Source organism: Chrysemys picta, chromosome 7, assembly GCF_011386835.1.
Source record: "Chrysemys picta bellii isolate R12L10 chromosome 7, ASM1138683v2, whole genome shotgun sequence".
NCBI classification, from domain to species: Eukaryota; Metazoa; Chordata; order Testudines; family Emydidae; genus Chrysemys; species Chrysemys picta.
The window spans coordinates 52524000-52546135 of NC_088797.1; the positions used below are offsets into that span (position 1 = coordinate 52524000).

At 57.4% G+C, this 22136-nt stretch overlaps 1 protein-coding gene and 1 long non-coding RNA gene across 9 annotated transcripts in view; one reads left to right on the forward strand and one right to left on the reverse strand.

The window, feature by feature from the left end:
* The window catches only part of UBA7 (ubiquitin like modifier activating enzyme 7), a 65928-nt gene that overhangs the window by 21743 nt on the left and 22049 nt on the right, over positions 1–22136 (forward strand). For 6 of the 8 annotated variants that reach the window (XM_024111606.3, XM_042846219.2, XM_005279647.4 and 3 more), the window contains 5 exons: positions 4408–4542; positions 4721–4879; positions 19832–19939; positions 20770–20850; positions 20961–21116. In XM_024111606.3, the coding sequence (XP_023967374.1) occupies positions 4408–4542; positions 4721–4879; positions 19832–19939; positions 20770–20850; positions 20961–21116 (639 nt within the window). The remainder of the gene's footprint in view (positions 1–4407; positions 4543–4720; positions 4880–19831; positions 19940–20769; positions 20851–20960; positions 21117–22136) is intronic. The other 2 variants (XM_024111607.3, XM_065551481.1) reach the window with 2 other exon arrangements.
* LOC135972678 (uncharacterized) lies at positions 10625–11691 on the reverse strand. The gene is made up of 2 exons (XR_010589158.1): positions 11628–11691; positions 10625–10964 (listed from the first exon to the last, which is right to left on the reverse strand). It is a non-coding gene; the product is annotated as an uncharacterized LOC135972678 (long non-coding RNA).

The following is a 22136-nucleotide window of genomic DNA, read 5'->3' on the forward strand; positions in this document are numbered from 1 at the left end:
GAGCGGGGGGCAGAGGGCTCTGTGTGCTGCCGTCACCTGTGGGTACTGCCCTCCGCAGCTCCCATTGGCCGGGAACGGGAAACCACGGCTAATGGGAGCTTCGGAGGAGGTACCTGCAGGCGAGGGCAGCATGTGGAGCCCTCTGCTCCTCCTCCCCCAGGGGCCACAGGGACGTGGTGGCGGCCGCTTCCGGGAGTGGCACGGGGCCAGGGCAGGCAGGGAGCCTGCCTTAGCCCCACTGAATGCTGCTGCCACCCCGGAGCCGCTCAAGGTAAGCAGAGCCGGGCTGGAGTCCACACCCCAAACCCACCCTGCACCCCAACCCCCTGCCCTGAGCCCCCTGCCGCATCCCTCCTGCACCTAACCCCCCTGCCCTGAGACCCCTGCTGCACCCCTCCTGCACCCCAAACCCCTGCCCTGAGCCCCCTCATACACTCCACATCTCTCCTGCGCCCCAACCCCTTGCCCTGAGCACCTTCCTGCACACCTCACCGCCTCTCACAACCTGCACTCCGTCCTGCACCCCAACCCTGTGCCCCAGCCCTACAATCATGCCCCTGCATGCAATTTCCCCATCCAGATGTGGCCCTCGGGCCAAAAAGTTTGCCCACCCCTGATCTAGACCACTTTCTCCTAGTTTGCTTATGAGAATGTCATGGGGGACTGGGTCGAAAGTCTTACTAAAGTCAAGATACAGTAACTCCTTGCTTAACGTTGTAGTTATGTTTCTGAAAAATGCGACTTTAAGTGAAACGATGTTAAGTGAATCCAATTTCCCATAAAAATTAATGTAAATGGGGTGTTGGGGGGGGAGGGCTTAGGTTCCAGGGAAATTTTTTTCACCTGACAAAAAACTATATACACTATACTTTTTAAACAAACAATTTAATACTGTTCACAGCTATGATGATTGTGAAGCTTGGTTGAGGAGGTGAAGTTAGAGGGTGGAAAGGGGAGGGATATTTCGCAGGGAATGCCTTGCTGCTAAATGTTGAACTAGCACTTGGCTGAGCCTTCAAGGGTTAACACATTGTTGTTAATGTAGCCTCTCATCAAGGCAGCACGAACACGAGGGAGGGGAGACAGCATAGCAGACAGAGACAGACACACACCTTGTGTTTGGGGGAGAGAGAGAAATGCACACTGCCCCTTTAAGTAAGCTGACCCACTCTTAAGTGCATTGTCTTTTTAAGTGGATCAGGAAGTTGAGACAGCAGCTGCTGCCCCAAGCTCTCTCTGTCTCTCTCCGTCTGTGTCCCCTTCCTGCTCTATATGGAGAAGGGGTAAGCGGGATGAAGGAGCAGGGGGGAGGGGGACACCCTGACATTAGCTCCCCCTTCCTCCCCCTTGCACAGCAAGCAGGAGTCTCTGGGAGCAGCTCCAAGGCAGAGGGCAGGAGCAGGACATGGCAGTGGGGGGAGGGACAGCTGAACTTCCTATTGATAGCCTGCTGGGTGGCTGCAGCACAGGGAACTTAAGGGAATGGGGAGCTGATAGGGAGAGCTGATGGGGGGGCTGCTGGTCCACCCTGGTTACAAGCCCCCACCAGGTAGCTGCAACGGGCTGCTCTTCCTGCAAGCAGTGGACAAAGCAGGCGGCTGCCAAACAACGTTAGAAGGGAGCATTGCACAACTTTAAATGAGCATGTTCCCTAATTGATCGTCAATGTAACAACGAAACAACGTTAACCGGGACGACTTTAAGTGAGGAGCAACAGAGGATCCTGTGGCACCTTTAAGACTAACAGATGTATTGAAGCATAAGCTTTCGTGGGTGAATGCCCACTTCGTCAGATGCATGTAATGGAAATGCGTCTGACGAAGTGGGCATTCACCCACGAAAGCTTATGCTCCAATACATCTGTTAGTCTTAAAGGTGCCACAGGACCCTCTGTTGCTTTTTACAGATCCAGACTAACACGCCTACCCCTCTGATCAGGGCCGGCTCCAGGCACCAGCCGAGCAAGCTGGTGCTTGGGACGGCAGATTGAACGAGGCGGCATTCCACCCAATCCTAGGGCGTCACGGCCGCTTTTTTTGTTTGTTTGTTCCGCTCTGGCTGCCCTGTAGGGGGCGGCGTGGAGGACGGGAGGACCCTGCAGCAAGTCTGTCAGGGCAGTCCTCGTCCTTCCCTCCCCACCGACCGGAGTGGAGCCCTCCCAGCAGGCGGCGCGGCGGAAGGGGCTGCGTGGCAGCGCCCCGCTGTAGCCCTGGCCGCCCCCCTTCTCTCTCTCTCCCGCCCGCTCCCTCCCCCTTCCCCCCGCTAGCCGGTCCCCCTGCACCCGCGCTCTGGCACACAGATCACTGGGTTTTTGGTTTGGTTTGGTTTGGTTTTTTTGCTTGGGGCGGCCAAAAAGCCAGAGCCGGCCCTGCCTCTGATACTTTGTTTGGAGTTACTGTACATCAGTTCTACTGCTCCTCTCCTGTCCACCGGGCCAGGAACCCCGACGAAGCAGGAAGGCTGGTTTGCCGTGTTTTGTTCTTGACCAATGCCTGCTGGTGATGCCTTAGCCCCGATAATCCTGAGGGTGCTCACAACCGGCTGGTTTGTTCATTTGTTCCAAGGAGCAAAGAGAGGCTGACTGGTCTGTAATTCTCTCGTCCTCTTTGTTCCTCTTTATGGAGACTTAGGGCTTGATTCGCAAAGGGCTTGGTGCTGATGTCCCAATTTTAGGCTCCGCTGCAGTTCCCCAAACTCCCACCAAACGCTGCAGGCACCTGAGCTCAGTCGGCACCACATTGTCAGGTCAATGCTCCAGCGGTGCCCCCGGTTCCACGTGGCACGGGCGCACTGCTGCCATGCTCCAGCATCTAGGTGTCAGCATCCCACCAACGCACCAGAACAATTTGCAAACCAGGCAGATGGGGGCAATGCTCATGGGGCATGTGGGCCCGATCTGGTCAGTGTGCTCAGAGGCTGTGCGCTAGATCGGGCCCCACCAGAGGCTGGCTGGAGGAGAGGAGATGGGGCACCATCCACCTTGTAACTGCTTGCCTAATGGCTAGAGCACAGACCCAGGGTGGGGAGATCCCAGCCCCCTCCTCCCCCCCCCCCCCCGGTCAGAAGGGTTTGAACAGTGCACTAACCCCAGGACTACAAGGTGGGTCTCACCCGCCGCTGTGTATGGAGCTGCCTGACTCCAGAGGAGTCCCCGTTCATGGATCACCAGGCCGAACCTAATGTCTCCCTGCCCTGGGGAGTTAGGTGCTGAACTCTGTGAGGGGTGGGGCTTAGCATGACCCACCCAGCATACTGGCTTTTGGGGATCCCGCTCTGATCCCCCCCATTCTTGGCACAGAGAGTCTAGGTGCCCCACTCAGGCTGTGTGCACCATGGGGTATTCCTGAGGCTGGGCGCTGGGACAGTGAGTGGGCAGTGCCCTCTGGAAATCAGCCCTGTTCCCCATGGCTAGAAACCGGGATTGCTGTCGTGTTAACATGGGGAACTGAGGTGCGGGGGCTGTTCTGCAGTGGAACTCCAGGGAGGATGAGGCCTGAGGAGACACTGGGCAGCAGACTCACAGGTAGCGGGTGCAGGGGGGAGCGAGCACAGCAGGGAGTGGGCACAGCAGGCTCAGTGGGTGGAGTGGGCACAGAAGGGAGTGGGCTCATTGGGCAGTGGGCTCAGTGGGGAGTGGGCCCAGTGGGGAGTGGGGTCAACGGGCGCAGTGGGGAGTGGGCACAGCAGGCTCAGTGGGCAATGGGCTCAGTGGGAAGTGGGCACAGCGGCCAGCAGGCGCACATGGGCCCCAAAGGTGGAAGAACAAATTTGAAAACTTGACCAGTTTGTGTAGAAGTGATGGGGGGAGGGGCTGTGTAAGAACCAAGGCCAGTTTTCTGCCTAGCGTTCCCCAACCTGTTCCTGGCGCTCCACATAACTCCAGGGCAGTGAACAGTGGTTATATGGGCTAGGGTCTAATCTGCAATGGCAAGAGACGAACACAGACAAACCGAGACCTGTCGGCTCTGCCAGATGCTCGCCCTGCGCTCTGACACCATATTGGCCTTGCCCAGTCACACACACACATCTGGCAGAGGCAGCAGACAAGCCCCCGCCCCCCATCAGTAGCTCGAATGGTAGCCATTTATAACAGCCCCCAGACAGGCCCATCACCTATCTGCATCCGGGGGCCCTGGCGGAGGTGGGGGGACCATTCTGTGCCAGATCTCGGCCCAACAGCTCTTCGGGGCATTGGTGTGTGGGCCTGGCACCATGTTCTGCTGCTGGGCATGAGTCCAGGCCCTGGCATGGCTCTCAGAGCCTGGAAGCACCATGCCAAGAGCCTGTCATGGGGCAGAGTAGCCTAGCCCTGCCTGTACCCAGCTGCCTTGCTCTGTGGGGGGTGCGTCCCAGCCTGTACCCAGCTCCCTGGGCAACACCACCCCAGACTCTGATCTCTGCCTGCAGGAGCCCCTGAGAGCCTCCCTGGCCAAGCCAAAGAGCAAAGCCATGGACGACCGAGGGCACAGCTTGCACCTGGCCTTCCAGGCACTGCACACCTTCGCTGCCGAGATGGGACGGCTGCCCCGGCCCAGAGCCCAGGTGAGGAGGGCCCTTGCCTGGGAGTCAGCCACCTTCTGGCCTCGTGCCCACCACCTGCACCCTTCCCCCACTTGCACCCTATCCCTGCCTGGACCCAACTTGCACCTGTGCCCTGCCTGTGCGCCGCCCCTGCCTGGGTCCTGCCTCGCCCCCACCTGACCCATGCCTGTCCCTGCAGGTGGATGCAGAGAGGCTGCTGGAGCTGGCACGAGGCCTGACCGCGCACCAGGAGCTGCTGGATGAGGGGCTAGTGCGGATGTTTGCCCATGTGAGCGCAGGGGAGCTGAGCCCCATGGCCGCCTTCCTTGGAGGCCTGGCTGCCCAGGAGGTGCTGAAGGTGCGTGGCCAGGTTGGGGGCCCACGGGGGGAGGGGAGGGCAGGGCAGGGTGAGCCTGAGGCCTGGCTGCTGGCTTGGGGAGGGGCAGGGCCACAGCAAGTGCTTGGGAAGTGGGGGAGGGGTAGGAGGCGGGTTTCCAGACACTCAGACCTTGTGCCTGATATGTCCTTGGGTGTTGCCACATGCCAACGTGGACCAAAACCACTGGGTTCCTGACACAGCCACCAGGTGGCGTCCCGATCCAAGCCAGACTTCAGCTGCAGCCCACCTTTGTGGGTGAATTCAAGGAGCGCCCTAGAGTTGGTCTCCTGGGGGATGGGAGGTGCAGCTGGGGCAGAAGGAGGCTGGGTTAGGCTGGGACTCATGTCTGGGAGGAGCTGGCTCCCTGGCAGCCACCTTCTACCCCAGTCCTGGTCTCCCCCCAGCTGTGTGTAAGTGGGGGATTGATCCTGCTATTGTGGGGAACTTTCCTGGCTTATACACCACCCCGGTGAAATGGATCCTCCCTCTCATTCCCTTTACCCAGAGGCCTGCCTGACCTCGAGAACACCCCTTCTACTCTCATGTGTGGCAGAATCCTCGTAACCCCAACAAGGCTGGGCTCAGGATTCCTGGGGGGGCTCAACCCCCAACCTTGTTGTGGTCACTTAGGGCAGGGGCTAGGGTGTCCCCACTCCGGGGTGCTCTCTCTGCACTGGATGCTTCCCTGACTCACTAATCATTACATAAAGTTCAAAGTAAATACAATTTATTAAACAGCAATCAATTAAAAAATAAGGAAAAAACAGGAAAGGTGAAAGGAAAACCCATCACCCCACTCTGTGGCATGGGGCCACCATAACCAGCCATCTCCGGAGGGTAAGGGAAGTTCACAGTCTGTTCCTCATACGGCCCAGGCCTCCTGCCCAGGCCCTGGCTGTGCTGCAGGGATGCTGCGGGTTGGACACTTGCTCTGGCAGGGGCCACACACCCTCAGGCTCTAGGTTGCAGGGCCCTTCTTCCTAGTGTCAGCCCCCCATCAGGGTTATGATCCCCCTCCCAACTCTTCCCTGCACTGGGTCTTCTGCCCAGGATCCCCCCCGCTTCGCTCTCCCCAGCTGCTTCCTGCACGTGGCTCCGAACTGCCCCAGCTTCAGCCCCAGCACTGCTGCTGCTCTGCCTCCAGCCCCCGGGCTGCTCCTCTGGCCCCTCTGGCTTCGGCTGGCATGGCTCTGCTCCCAGCTCAGCCTGGTCCCCGGCTCTCTCCTTAGCTCAGCCCCACTCTGTTCTAGGCATCCCCAGTTCACTGGAGGATGGGACCGCTCTGCACTCCTGACTCCCTCATTAGCCTGCCCGCCCTGTCAATCAAGCTGACCTGGAGCATTGGCTTCTCCCCATTGCCCCTGGGGACTGTCAGTCTCAGGGTCCTGATTTCCCATCGACCCTTCCCCTTTCTTTTGGTACTGGGAGCTAGCCAACCAAAACACCTCACTCAGCTTTAATAAGGGGCTAACAGTCCTCTTACATCTGCAACGCCAGGGCCAGCTTTAGGCACCGCAGGGCCTGATTCGAAGGAGCTGCCGCCAAAGCAGGGCCGGCTCCAGGCACCAGGCACCCAAGCACATGCTTGGGGCGGCACCTGGTAAGGGGCGGCGGAGGGAGCGCGGCGTGGCATTCTGCGGGGGTGGGCGCTCCGGCGGCGCGGCGCTCGGCGGGCTCCGGCGGTGCTCTGGGGGGGGTTCCGGCGGCGCTCGGGGGGGGGGGAAACGCGGGGCTCGGTGCTGGGGGTCCGGCGGCGCTTGGCACGGCGGGGAGGCGGGCTCCGGCGCGCAGTGCTCTGACGGGGGTTCCGGCGGCGATCGGCGGGGGGCGGGCTCCGGCAGGGGGGGCAGCGCGGGGCTCGGCGCTGGGGGGTGGTGGTCCGGCAGCGCTCGGCATGGCGGGGGGGCGGGCTCCTGCGCGCGGCGCTCCACGGGGGGGCGGCGCTCTGGGGGGGTTCCGGCGGCGCTCGGCGGGGGGGGCAGTGCGGGGCTCGGCGCTGGGGGGGCGTCCGGCGGCGCTCGGCACGGTGGGGGGGCAGGCTGCGGCGCTCGGCGGGGGGGTCCCGCGGCGCAGCGCTCGGTTGGCGGGGTTCGGGGGGCGGTGCTTTTTTTTGCTGCCTGGGGCAGCAAAAAAGCTAGAGTCGGCCCTGCGCCAAAGTCCTGCCACTGCCTTCGGCGGCAGCTCTATCGGCTGCCGGTGCCTTCGGCAGCACTTCAGTGGAGGGACCTTCCTCCGTGGCAGCGATTGAGCTGCTACGGAAGACAGCGGCGAGACTTCGGTGGCAGCTCCTTCGGGACGTTGCAGGGCCCTCTTAGGGGCGTGGGGCCCGATTCCGGGGAATCAGCTGAATCGCCCTAAAGCCGGCCCTGTGCAACGCCCCTCACTCCCAGCCCTGGGCTCCCCCCAGATCTGCTGGTGCCCCTCACTTTTGCCCCACAGCCCCTGGCTAGCCCAGCCCTGGGCACCTCACCAGCTTTGCTGGTGCCCCTCACTACTCCCCCGCAGCCCCTGCTAGCACAGTCATGGGCTTCCCCCAACTCTGCCGGTGCCCCTCACTCCCTTCCCATAGCTCCCTGCTAGCCCTGTCCTGGGCTCCCCTCAGCTCTGCCGGTGCCTCTCACTCCTGATCCACAGCCTCCAGCTAGCCGAGCCCTGGGCTCCCCCCAGATCTGCTGGTGCCCCTCACTTTTGCCCCACAGCCCCTGGCTAGCCCAGCCCTGGGCACCTCTCCAGCTTTGCTGGTGCCCCTCACTACTCCCCCGCAGCCCCTGCTAGCACAGTCGTGGGCTTCCCCCAACTCTGCTGGTGCCCCTCACTCCCTTCCCATAGCTCCCTGCTAGCCCTGTCCTGGGCTCCCCTCAACTCTGCCGGTGCCTCTCACTCCTGATCCACAGCCTCCAGCTAGCCGAGCCCTGGGCTCCTCACAGATCTGCTGGTGCCCCTCACTCCCTGTCACGGAGTCACCAGGCGATGCTCTGGAACTACTCCATACGAAGCCAGTCAGGACTCTGGGGGAGCATGCCTCCCTTCTCTGAGCTTCTGTCTCCAGAAGTTTACACAGCTCCGACCTTCCTGGTTTTGACCTCGGAGCATTCAGCATCCCCTTCCACACCGTGTGCTTCCCGCAGTGAGTCCACCCGGGCGGGGTTCCTGGGAAAACTAGAGGGCCCTTCACCCCAACTCTGCAGTCAGATGTGATTCTCAGCCAGCCAGTAAAACAGAAGGTTTATTAGTTGACAGGAACACATCGTAGTACAGAACTTGTTAGCACAGAAATCAGTGACTTTCAGCCAAGTCCATCTTGGGGAGTCCTGGGCCAGAAGCCCTGGACACCCCCTCTTCCAGTCCCCCAAGCAGACTGACAGCTTCCAGTGTCCCAACCTCAGATACCCCCGTTGCTCCTTCTTGTCTTTGTCTCTCAGGGCCAAAAGTCACCTGGTCATCACCTGGTTGCATCTCCCTCCTGGGTCTCAGGTTACGAAAGGCACAGGTCATAGCATATGTGCAGGCAGCTGGAGCAGCTTCACCTGCCACAGAAATCTCAGCCAAAGTCACACACACTTATTCCCACCACCGAGGTATTGGTGCAGCACACAGGGAAACTGAGGTACACACAGTATTCATGCAAAACAGTAAAACGGACATAGGCTCAACAGTAAGGCCTTGGCTACACTTGCAGATGTACAGTGCTGTGAGTTAAACCTGACTTTGTGCAGCTGAGTAGGGAAAACGCTGCAGTCTGTCCACACTGACAGCTGTCCAGCGCACTGTCATGGCCACATTTGCGGCAATTGCAGCGCTATTGGGAGCGGTACATTATGGGCAGCTATCCCACAGAGCACCTTTTCCCATTCTGGCGCCGTGGGTTGTGGGAAGGGGGCGTGGGTACGGGGGATTCTGGGTCCTGTCCCAGTGCCCCGTGATGCATCGCTTCGCATCCCAGAAATCCCTTTGTTTCCATCCACCTTTGGCGCCATCTTTCAACGGTTTCTGTGCAGCGCGATCTGTCTGCGGGAAATAGAGTCCGAACTGCTGAGGCATATGCTGACGAGTCTCGCCAGCACGTCACGTTTGGCTGTCGAACTATTCCTTAAGATCCAAAGTGACAGTGAGAATGAGGGTGAGGAGTCCGGCGATGCTATCGAGCTGTGTAACGCGTACGACACGAAATTGCTTGTGGCATTCACGGACATGCTCAGCACCGTGGAACGCCGCTTTTGGGCTCGGGAAACAAGCACCGAGTGGTGGGATCACATTGTCATGGATGTCTGGGATGACGAGCAGTGGCTGCAGAACTTTCGGATGAGAAAAGCCACTTGAGTGGGACTGTGTGAGGAGCTTGCCCCCACCCTGCGGCGCAAGGACACGAGATTGAGAGCTGCCCTGCCAGTGGAGAAGCGGGTGGCTATTGCAATCTGGAAGCTGGCAACTCCAGACAGCTAGGGGTCGGTCACAAACCAGTTTGGAGTGGGAAAGTTGACCGTTGGAATCCTGTTGATGCAAGTTTGCAAGGCCATTAATTGCATCCTACTCAGAAGAACCATGACTCTGGGTAACGTGCAGGAAATAGTGGATGGCTTTGCACAAAGGGGGTTCCCTAACTGTGGAGGGGCGATAGATGGGACGCACATTCCTATTCTGGCACCACCCCACCTAGGATCCGAGTACGTTAATCGGAAGGGGTATTTCTCTATTGTTCTCCAGGCACTTGTGGATCATCGTGGGCATTTCATTGACATTAACACAGGCTGGCCCGGAAAGGTGCATGACGCATGCATCTTTCGGAACACTTGGCTGTTCAGGAAGATGCAGGCCGGGACTTTTTTCCCAGAGCGGAAGATCACGGTAGGGGAAGTTGAAATGCCCATTGTGATCCTTGGAGATCCCGCTTACCCATTAATGCCGTGGCTCATGAAACCCTACACAGGGAGCCTTGACAGCAGCAAGGAACGGTTCAACTACAGGCTGAGCCGGTGCCGAATGACTGTGGAGTGTGCCTTTGGCCATTTAAAGGGCCGCTGGCGATCTCTGTATGGGAAGCTGGACTTGGCCAAAAACAGCATCCCCGCGGTTATATCCGCGTGCTGTGCCCTCCATAATATTTGTGAAGGGAAGAGTGACAGCTTCACTCAGGCATGGACCTCCGAGGTTGAACACCTGGAGGCTGAATTTGCATAGCCAGAGAGCAGGGCTATTACAGGGGCCCAGCGCGGGGCTGCAAGGATTAGGGATGCCTTGAGGGAGCAATTTGAGGCTGAAAACCAGCAGTGATATCTGGTGCCCTGCACGGGAGTGAAGTGCAGTAGTTCCAATCTTTAGGAATCAGTGTCTGCTTAGCAGACAAGCAGACTTGCAGTGCCTGTTTATTTCCTGGGCTAAGGAATCTTTTACTTTATGCAATAATAAAGAATGTTTTCAAAGCCAAAGAATCCATTTATTGAAAAGAAAAAAAATATTTATTGAAGAAAAAAGGGGGTGGAGTGGGGAACAGTACAATCACAGATTCGCTTATGTCCTGTCTGGTGTGCTGTGCAGTGAGTGCTGCACTTCAGGATAGCTATACTGCATGGTGATGGGGGTTGAGTGCAGAGGGTAAGGGTCGTGGTTTTCAGGGCTGGGTAGTGAAGATACTGGTGTTGGAGGCAGCGGGTGGCGTGAAGAACACGGAAGTTGGGGAAAGTGGGTTGGAGGTGACAGTGGGGCACAACGGAAAGAGTTTTGGGACAAGGGCTGTAGGGGGGGGGGCGTTTGCGTTTGCGTTACTGCTCCTCTTTCTGCATGGCTACCAGCTCCTGGATAGCATCTCCTTGGGACTCCAGGATGCTTATGAGCTTATCAGTGCTTTGCTGCCGGTGTGCGGTGCTTTGCCGCCGGTGCGCTATGTTTTCCTGGCGGATCCTGCTTTCTCTCTCCCTCCAGTCCTGTGCTTTCTCATTCTCTTTAATAGATTGCCGCATCACTTCTTGCAGCATGTCTTCTTTGCTTTTTCGCGGTCTCTTCCTGAGTCTTTGCAGTCTCTGAGCATGCGATAAGAGGGACAGCTGAGGTCTCAAGGTTGATGCAGCTGTATAGGCAAAATGCAACATTTAACAGAGGTAGCATTGTTTATACCAGACAGAGTAATGATTCCCCCCGCACTTAAGGAGTAGAAAACACACAGGGTCTACACAATAGCATAATTTTCCCGTCCAAAACAAAGCACACATATCCCACGGGAGCCTCAAAATGGTCAGTAAGGGGGACTGATTGTTTCAGGGCTGCACTGTCCTCTGGGTTTCTGTGCCTTGGGGAGAGCCAACAGCTTCAGGGGGCACCTACACTGAACACTGTCCCAACATTTTTCACAGGAGTTTGTCCTGGACAATATCTCGCTGCTGAGGGTGATCTGGGAAGCAAGGGAGGGTCTTCTACTGCAATGCGGCTTCCGCCCTGGCCCATATGCAGCTTGCCTGTGTGCAGCAATGGTCCCCCCGCCCCTCGCGGCACAGTGGTGCGGACACGTTAGCCTGGCTGGGACAAGGACCACGGTGGCTCTCCCGATAAACCTGCGCAAGCGCATTGCACACATTCTGGATGAGACATTCGAGGAGATTACCAAGGCCGATTACTGCAATGTGATAAACCACATCAATGCACTATTCCGCATCTAGGCATGCATGCCTAACCCTCCTCTCCCAAAGAGCCCACACCAAAAAAATTCCTTCCCGAAAAAAAAAACCCTGCTTACCGGGAACCTGCTCTTCTGTTTGTCCTCCACCAAGTACTGGCTGCTGCGACTGGCTACCTTCCTCCTGCTCGAGAAGAGCTCCTGGCTGCATGGCTCCAGGGATTCTGGGGTGTCTCCATCCGGCCCACCACCATCACTCCCGTTTTCCTCCTCTTCCTCCTCCCCCCCCCACTGTCTCTGAAGTGTCCATGGTGGTGCTCGGAGTGGAGGTGGGGTTAACCCCAAGTATCACATCCAGCTCTTTGTAGAATCGACAGGTTGCGGGGGGAGCACCCGAGCGGCCGTTTGCGTCGCGGGCTTTGCGGTAGGTACTCCGCAGCTCCTTGACTTTAATCCTGCACTGCAGGGTGTCCCGGTCATGGCCCCTTTCCATCATGTCCTTTGATACCTTCCCGAAGGTATCGTAATTCCTACGGCTGGAGCGCAGCTGGGACTGTACAGCTTCCTCCCCCCAAACACTGATGAGGTCCAGCAACTCGCCATTGCTCCATGCTGGGGCTCGCTTGGTGCATGGAGGCATGGTCACCTGGAAAGATTCACTGATAGCACTCCACACCATGCCGGGCTGAGCAAACAGGAAGGGGATTTTTAAAATTCCCGGGGAATGTAAAGGGTCGGTCACATGGTTGGTTACCTGAGGCCAGGGCAGTAGAGTTTGAACTGATGACCAGAGTGGCTAGAACAGGCATTGTGGGATACTGCCAAATAATTCTGGAGGCCATTCACAGCGCATTGGGCGGCCACACTGGTGCTGCAGCGCTGCAGCGGCAGCGCAATACTTGCTATTCCTCTCAGAGAGGTGGAGTACATGCAGCGCTGCAACCACGGAGATACAGCGCTGCAAATGCCTTACCAGTGTGGACGGGGAGTGAGTTACAGCGCTGGGGGAGCCTTTACAGCGCTGTAACTCACAAGTGTAGCCAAGGCCTAAGACTCACATACAACATAACAAGGGAAAATCCCCACTTCGTCACATCTCTCCCCCCTTTGAGACTGAACTGAGCAGAGTCACTTTAGCCAGTGGCCTGGTGAAGTTCAGGTCTCCCTCTCCAGGACAAAGCATCAGCTATAACATTTGCACTCCCCTTAACATGGACCTCCATCTCATACTCCAGGAGGGACAGACTCCACCTCAGGAGCTTGACTTTGGCCCCTTGCATCTGGTGCAGCCACGGCAGAGCGAGTGGTCCGGATACACAGTGAAGCACTGCCCAAATAGATCCAGCTGCTGCCTTTCAAGAACCCACCCCAGGGCCAGGCATTCCTTCTCTATGACTGCATAGCCCTGCTCCCGGGGCAGCAGCTTCCTGCTCAGGAACATGATGGGGTGTTTCTCCCCCTTTGCATCAGTGTGCATCGGCACCACCCCCAGCCCTGTGTGTGGGGCATTGGTGAACACCAAAGGTCTTGTCAAAGTTTGGGTTTCCCAGCACGGGGCCCTTGAGCAGATCCTCCTTCAGCATGCAGAGAGCCCTCTGGCACTGCCCAGTCCAGATCAGTTTGTCTGGCTCACCCTTTTGCATAACTCAGTGATGGGAGCTGACTCACCTCTGGTAGTGCCCCACCATTCCAATAAAGGCCTGGGCCTGTTTCTTAGTCTGGGGAGCAGGCCAGTCTCTGATCGCCTCCACCTTGGCCAACTCTGGCTTTAGGCAGCCGCTCCCCAGCTTGTGGCCCAGGTACGACACCTCTGCCATCCCCACCTTGCACTTGGCAGCTTTTACAGTCAGCCCTGCATCCTGGAGGCGACTCAGCCCCCTCTTCACCTGGGACACATGGTCCTCTCAGGTCTGGCTAAAGACACAAATATCATCAATGTACGTTAGGGTAAAATTCTCCATCCCCCTCAGTAACTGATCCACCTGGTGCTGGCAGGTGACCAGCGTCAACTTGAGGCCAAAAGGTAGGACCAGGGATTTGTACAGCCCCAAAGGGGTGACAAAAGCAGGTTTCAGCCTGCCATCTGGATCCAAAGGCATCTGCCAGGAGCCTTTGGTGAGATCCCCGGTCGTGGGGTACCAAGTCCTCCCCAACTTGTCTAGTATCTCATCAGGCCTAGGCATGGGGCAGGCACCAGATGTAGTGATGGCACTGAGCGTCCAATAGGCCACATAGAATCGGATCAACCCATCTTTCCTGGAGACCAGCACCACGGGAGAGGCCACGGGGCTGGTGAATGGCTGGATCACCCCTAAAGCCAGCATGTCTCTGAGCTCTCCCTCCAGGGCCTGGGCTGTGTTCCCAGTTACTCTGAATGGGGAACACCTGATGGGAGGGCTGGCTCCCATCTCCACCCAGTGGACAGCTCGGTTAGTGAGCCCAGGCCAGTTGGAAAACAGCTGTTGGTATGATCTCTGATCTCTGCCTGCTGGGCAGAGGTTAGCTGGTCAGAGAGGGAAATTGATTCCAGCAAGGGGCCGACTCCTGTCTCAGGGAAGAGACCCACACATGGCCAGTACCAGCCTCTCCCTGTCACAGTACGGCTCCATCATGTTGACCTGGTCCCCTCGGACTGTGAGCCCAGTTGTGCAGTTCCACCACATCGTTCTCCTCATTCAGCTGTTTGATGACCTTAGAGGGCTTGTCCCAGGCAGCTTGCAGCTTATTCTTCCTCACCGGGACGAGACCCATCACCTGGTTCACGGTGCCATACTCTGAGTGATCGTACCAGACCTTCTGCCTCCCTTGGGCCCTGACTAGGTTCTCCCTGGCCAGACCCATGAACTCATCGAGCTTTTCCCAGAAAGTCAGTACATACTCCACTACTGATTCTCCATCGGGGGAAGCCTTCCCCTCCCATTCGTCTCTCACCAAATCCAGGGCCACCTTCTGAAAAGGCTCCACTGTGACAGGCAGGTGGCTCAAGGCTGCTTTACCCTTGTCCCGGGCCTTTTTCACCTCTGGACAAGGGAGCCCTGGTTGGCAGCTGTCCCACCCTGGCTGTGGTTCCCCACACTCAGCAGGGGTCTCCGATCCCCCTGGGCTCATCTTTTCCCCTGCTGTCCCAGTGAGGGCAGGCAGCAAGCCCGCTGCTTTGCTCACAGCATAAGAGCCAGCGTGAGCGGGCTGTGACGGGTTCGGTCACAGAGACCCCCTTGGAACTGTCACCTGATGTGCTGAAACTACCTCTGAGCCCATTTTCCCTGTCAGCTTGGGACTCCAGAACCCTGTCTTGTTGAGACATGCTAGTCTGCTGCAACACAGACCCAGGTCTGAACCACATCCCCAAAGCTGCAGGCTTTAACTGAAAACCACTCAGCAGGTACTCCTATCTCTAGCACCCAGACACCCAGCTCCCAATGGGATCCAAACCCCAAATAAATCTGTTTTACTCTGTATAAAGCTTATACAGGGTAAACTCATAAATTGTCCGCCCTCTATAACACTGATAGAGAGAAATGTACAGCTGTTTACTCCCCCGGGTATTAATCACTTACTCTGGGTTCAGTAATAAATAAAAGTGATTTTATTAAGAATAAAAAGTAGGATTTAAGTGGTTTCAAGCAATAACAGACAGAACAAAGTAAGTTACCAAGCAAAATAAAACAAAACACGCAAGTCTAAGCCTAATATATTAAGAAACTGAATACAGGTAAATCTCACCCTCAGAGATGTCCCAATAAGCTTCTTTCACAGACTAGACTCATTCTTAGTCTGGGGCCCAATTGCTTCCCTTGGTACAGTCCTTGTTCCAGATCAGGTGGTAGCTTGGGGATTTCTTATGACTGGCCACCACCCTTGTTCTGCTCCACCCCCTTTTATAGCTTTGGCCCAAGGCGGGACTCCTTTGTCTCTCTTGATCCCCACCCCTCCTTCTAAATGGAAAAGCACCAGGTTTAAGATGGATTCCAGTATCAGGTGACATGGTCACGTGTCACTTTAAGACCTCATTCTTCATTACCCACAGGCTGGCCCCCACCCTTCCACGAGAAGACTTGCAGGTAAATAAACCATCTTCAACCAATTGTCCTAGTCAATGGGAGCCATCAAGATTCCAAGTCACCATTAATGGCCCACATTTTGCATAATTACAATAGGACCTCAGATTTAACTTCATATTTCTAGTTTTAGATACAAGAATGATACATTCATACAAATAGGATGAACACACTCAGTAGATTATAAGCTTTGTAATGATAGCTTACAAGAGACCTTTTGCATAAAGCATATTCCAGTTACATCATATTCACACTTATAAACATAGTTCCATAAAACGTATGGAGTGCAATGTCACACCCTCCTCCTGAACTTACTCCCGGAGCTTGGACACTGTCCATGGCGGAGGCAGTACATGTAAAATTTCTGTTTGTCTCTGGTTACACACCCATCCAGAACCTTTAAACCCTATAATGTCATTCATAGGTGTTCTAGCAAAGTTCTGGGTTCCTGGTCCCTGGGTGCCTGAAAACATGTTGGGGTGTAGTATTGCTAACAGTATGCAGATACACTTTAACAGATATTGCTAAGTGTCTTGGCATTTAGCCACTAATGCCATGAGGTGGTGTGCCTCCGTTTCTGCTTCCACCCAGTAGTGTAGGCCTGTTATGCGTCTGCTGATGTGCCAAGCTCTAAGCCTGTTTACAGGTATTAGCTGAGAAGCATTAGGTTTGTGGTACTGTCTTGTTACAACCCCTAGCATGTACGGAGGTTTTTTCCACAAATCAGGTATGTCACACATCTTCAAAGCATTTACCATTAGCATCAACTTCTTTGTCTTGACCCATAGATGAAGTAGCAAAAGACACAAGATTAACAGCCAATTTATGACAGACAGACTTTGTTCACACAGTTTGGCTTCTTTAGTGTCTATTCCATTTTCCAATCCCTTTGTGTACCATAGTAGGTGCTCAGATACAGATTCTTCTGCCTCTTTGGAGAAGGCTCTCAATTCAGGCATGTGTTTGAGGTTTTGGCAAGGAAAGGATGTCCTGCAACCATGCCTGCTCTCGGTCCCTCCCTTTGGAAGGCTCTCCCGTGTGCAGGGGGACGGGAAGTATCTCTCTGTCCCACTCAGCTCCAGGGCTCTAGTTACAGACAGGCAGGTATCCTGAGCTTAGCAGCTCCTGCCCCCTGCCAGCCAGGTTATTTGCATATTCACTGACCACTTCAGTCTCAGCCAATTGATTCCCTGGATTCAAATTTAAATCATTGGCCGTTACAGGAGCAGGGCCTGGATCCTGTCCCAAATAGACACAGTCATCCCACAACAGGAGGTCACAGTCAATATTTTGGAGAACCTCCAACTACCAGCCAGCCCGACCCCTCCGGTGTGTGCACAGGGATCTGGGCCATTGGCAGGGCGAGGGGCTTCATCCCTGGGACCTTCACCCAGGTCACACAGCCCCTCAGCATCTGGTGAGGCTGCGCCACCCAGGACCTGACAATAGTTCTCTCTGTCTCAGGATCTCACCACCCCAGGAATATCTCCCCAATGACCATCACCTTCCACTCCCACTGGGGGTCTGAGGGGCCCGAGCCAGACATATGCTGGGGCAGGGAGTGAGGGCCAGTCGGCCACCCCGCCCATCTGGCTAAACAGCTCTATGGCCTTGGGACCCAGGAAGGGGGCTAGACACCGGAGCCTTTCCGCAGGGCCAGCCTGGTTCCAATTGCCAGCCTTCCCAAAGGCCATGAGACAGGCATCTATATCTTCCCCCTCCTTAACCCGGGGCAGCAATTTAGTGTTGAGGTTCCCTGTGGAATTGGCACCCCGAGGTCCATCCCCACTCACCCCATGGCGGGTCATTTTTTTTAAAATTTTTAAATTAAATTAATGGAGATATCCCATCTCCTAGAACTGGAAGGGACCTTGAAAGGTCATCGAGTCCAGCCCCCTGCCTTCACTAGCAGGACCAAGTACTGATTTTGCCCCAGATCCCCAAGTGGCCCCCTCAAGGATTGAACTCACAACCCTGGGTTTAGCAGGCCAATGCTCAAACCACTGAGCTATCCCTCCCCCATTCTGCCTCTCAGGTCAACCATCACGAGTCCATGCTGCCGCTGTCTCTCCTGCTGTTCTGCTTCATGCCTTCCCTGCCTCTCATGGTCCTCTGACTCCTTTGATCTCAGCTCCAATTCCATCCATCTCAGATCCACCAACGGGGATCCTGGTAGAGACCCCCTGCTGGTCGGGGCACGGGTCTTCGGGACACCGGCTGCTCCCAGCCTCTCTCACGCCCCAGCTGGGTCAGGAACCAGTGCGGGTCCTGGGCTGCCTGGCTGCTCTCAGCCTCTCTCGCAGCACCAGTTGGGTCAGGAACCGGCTCCTTACAGTGATCCTCCTCTTCCAACTGAGCAATCAGCTGTGCCTTAATGAACTTTCCAATATGCAGTCCTCTCTCTCTGCACAACTCTACAATGTCCTTCTTACGGAAGTGGTTATAGGCCATCTCCATGCTGTTCCCAAGTAGTCATGGACTCACAGGCCTGTGCTCTCTCAGCTCCCCACGGTCCCTGGGAGGAACCCCTTCAATGCGACAGCACTTCTTGGGGGTCCACTCTCTCTCGGAGTTAAGCCGTTGGCTCCTCCACCTCCTGGAACCTGCCACCAGTTGACACAGAGTCACCAGGGCGATTCTCTGGAACTACTCCATATGAAGTCAGTCAGGACACTGGGGGAGCATGACTACCATCTCTGAGCATACTGTCTCCAGGGCAAGAAGCTTACACAGTTTCGACCTTCCTGGATCTGACTTCGGAACATTCAGCATCCCCTTCCACACCATGCGCTTCCTGCAGCGAGGTCGCCTGGGGAGGTTCCTGGGAAAGCCAGAGGGCCCTGCACCCCAGCTCCACGTCAAATGTGACACACAGCAAGCCGGTAAAACAGAAGGTTTATTAGTTGACAGGAACACAGCATAGTACAGAACTTGTTAGCACAGAAATCAGTGACTTTCAGCCAAGTCCATCTTGGGGAGTCCTGGGCCAGAAACCCTGGACTCCCCCTCTTCCAGTTCCCCCAAGCAGACTGCCCAGCTTCCAGCAACCCAACCTCAGACACCCGGTTGCTCCTCCTTGTCTTTGTCTCACTTCCCGGCCCAAGAGTCAACTGGTCTTTACCTGGTTGCATCCCCATCCTGGGTCTCAGGTTATGAAGGGCATGGGTCATAGCATATGTGCAGGCAGCTGGACCAGCTTGACCTGCCTCAGAGGTCTCAGCCAACATCACACACCTTTATTCCCACCACCGAGGTGTTGGTGCAGCACACCGGGAAACTGAGGCACACACAGTATTCATGCAAAACAGTAAAACTGACATAGACTCAACAGTAAGACTCACATACAACATAACAAGGGAAAATCCCCACTTTGTCACGCTCCCACCCCACAGCCCCCTGCTAGCCCAATTCTGGGTTTCTCTCCAGCTCTGTCGGTGGTCCTCACTCCTGCCCCACAGCCCCCTGCTAGCCCAGTCCTGGGATCAGCCCAGCTTTGCTGATGCCCCTCACTTCTGACCCGTAGCTCCCTGCTAGCCCAGTCCTGGGCTCCTCCCCAGCTCTGCCGCTGCCCCTCACTCCCGCCCCACAGCCCCCTTGCTAGCCCAGCCCTGGGATCCACACATAGCTCTGCTGATGCCCCTCACTCCTGCCCCACAGCCCCCTGCTAGCCCAGTCCTGGGATACACACACAGCTCTGTTGATGCCCCTCACTCCTGACCCGTAGCCTCCGGCTGTGCCAATGCAGGGTGCCCTAGTGAAGAGGAGCTAGTTGCTGCAAAGTAGGTGGCTGGGATGTGACAAGCAGGGCTCAACTGAGCCCCGCAGCTCACGTTGTGTGTGTAGCGCTGGGGCTGGGCAGGGTCCCTGACTCCCTCGTCTTGGGGACTGGCCTGCATGCTCACAGGGAGCCAGTGGCAGGATCCTGTTGTCTCTGAGCTACATCTGCACAAATGGCCAGCAGGTGGCACTACCATTGCACAGGGTCAGGGGGCTGGAGGCTGGGGGTGCAGCCCCCCGCAGTGGGATGGGATAGGAAGGTCTGGGGGTGCTCAGGTCCCTGTTCCTGTGCCAGGAAGCTCTGCTCTGCTGGGCACCTGGTGATACTGCTGGGCCTGGCACAGTGTGCTGTGTCCTCCTGTGGCAGCCAGCCCATGGTGCTGCCAGTCTCTCTGCTACCCAGCGCAGCTAGCCCTGCTCTACAGGCAGGCACTGGCCAGGCATTCGGGGCCCCAGGAGAACTGACGTTGCCCATCTCGCTGTGCCCAGGCTGCCTCAGGGAAGTTCTTGCCGCTGGCGCAATGGTTTTACTTCGACGCGCTGGAGTGCCTGCCTGAGCAGGGCACCACGCTGCTGACGGAGGAGTCCTGTGCCCCGGTGAGTGCTGTGCCCACTGCCGCCCGCTGATAGACACAGCCTGGGAGCCACTGGCTCTGGGGCCGGGCCCCTCACTCAGCCCTGTGCAGGGATAGGTTGCTAGGCGTCCGGTTTTTGACTGGGATGCCCGGTAGAAAAGGGACCCTGGCGGTTCTGGTCAGCACAGCTGACCGGGCTGCTAAAAGTCCAGTTGGCACCCCAACCCTCTGCCCCAGCCCTGAGCCTCTTCCCACACTCCAAACCACTCAGCCCCAGCCTGGAGCCCCCTCCTGCACCCCAAACCCCTCATTCTTGGCCCCACCCCAGAGCCCACACCCCCAGCTGGAGCCCTCACCCCCTCCACACCCCAACCCTCTGCTCCAGCCCTGATCCCCCTCCCACATTCCAAACCCCTCGGCCCCAACCTGGAGCCCCCTCCTGCACCCCAAGCCCCTCATCCCCGGTCCCACCCCAGAGCTGGCACCCCCAGCTGGAGCCCTCACCCCCTCCTACACCCCAACCCCCTTCCCCAGCCTGGGGAAAATGAGCAAGTGAGTGAGGGTGGGGGAGAGTGAGTGACGGAGGTAGGGGGATGGAGTGAGTAGAGGCAGGGCCTCGGAGAAGGGGCAAGGCAGAGGTGGGGCCTCAGGGCATGGCAAGGGTGTTCGGTTTTCTGCAATCAGAAAGTTGGCAACCCTATGTGGGGAGCCAGCTGGGGGAGGAGCAGGGTGGGCCCTGCTGAAGGGGGTCAGTGTGGGGAGCCAGCTGGGGGAGGGGCGCTGTGGGGGAAGTTGGTTGGGGGAGGGGTGCTGTGAGGGAGCTGATGTCAGTCTGTCCCTCTGCTCCAACAGCGTGGCAGCCGCTACGATGGGCAGATCGCTGTGTTCGGGGCTGACTTCCAGGAGAGGCTGGGACGTCAGAAGTACTTCGTGGTGAGCAGGGTGGGAGAGGGGCCAGGAGGTGGGACGGAGGGCTGGGGGGCAGAGTGGGTGAGGCAGGGCACTCAAGGCGGGGCCATGCTGACCTCACCTCCTCTCACTAGGTGGGAGCCGGAGCTATTGGCTGTGAGCTGCTGAAGAACTTTGCAATGATTGGGCTGGCGGCTGGCGAGGGCGGGAGCGTCACCGTGACGGACATGGACACCATTGAGCGCTCCAACCTCAGCCGGCAGCTGCTCTTCCGCCCGCGGGATGTGGGTGTGAGTGGGGCGAGGGCCGGGCAAGGCCTTGACTATGGTTGTTAACTGTCTAATCACACAAATCCAAAAGCCCTGCCCCGCCCCTTTCCCTGAGGCCCCACCCCTGCCATGCCCCTTCTCTGAGGCCCCGCCCCACTCGCTCCATCTGTCCCCTCCATCACTTATTGTCCCCCACCCACACTCACTTTCACCAGGCTGGTACAGGGGGGCGTGTAGGCTTTGGGCCGGGGCCGAGGGGTTCGGAGTGTGGGAGGAGGCTCTGAGTCTGGGGGTTGGGGTGCAGGAAGGGATGCGGGGTGCAAACTCTGGCCAATGGGAGCTGCGGAGTTGGCTCTTAGGGCGGGGGCAGCGCATGAAGACCCCCTGCGCCTGCCCCAGGGGCTGCAGGGATGTGCTGTCCACTTACGGGAACAGCGCAGAGCCAGGGCAGGCAGGGAGCCTGCCTTCACCCCGCTCCGGTGCCAGATTTTTAGCACCTAAAATCTCTTGGCTTGGCTTCAGTAGCCTCCGGGAGATTGAGCCCGATTCTGGGAGACTCCGTTAGAAATCGGGAGAGTTGGCAACCCTAGCCCTTGACACCCTTCACTCTTAACCCGCAGCCCCCTGCTGCCCCAGCCCTGGGCTCCCCCCAGCTCTGCCAGTGCCCCTCACTCCCCGACCTGCAGCCCCCTGCTAGCCATTGCCCCTCACTCCCGACCCACAGTCCCTACCTGGGCGGTTCTGCATGGGGGATAAGGATGGGTGCGTCTGGGGGAGGGGGAGAGGGAGTGCAGCCTCCTGCCTGGCTCTGACTCTTGCCCTTTGTCCCCTGGCTGTGCCCAAGGGGTCCCTGGTGAGCAGGGCCGGCTTTAGGCACTGCGGGGCCCGATTAAAAAGAGCTGCTGCCGAAGATAGTGGCGGGACTTCGGCAGCAGCTCAATTGGCTGCCGGTGCCTTCGGTGGAGGGTCCTTCTTCCGCGGCAGTGATTGAGCTGCCACTGAAGACAGCAGCGGGACTTCGGTGGCAGCTCTACTGGCTGC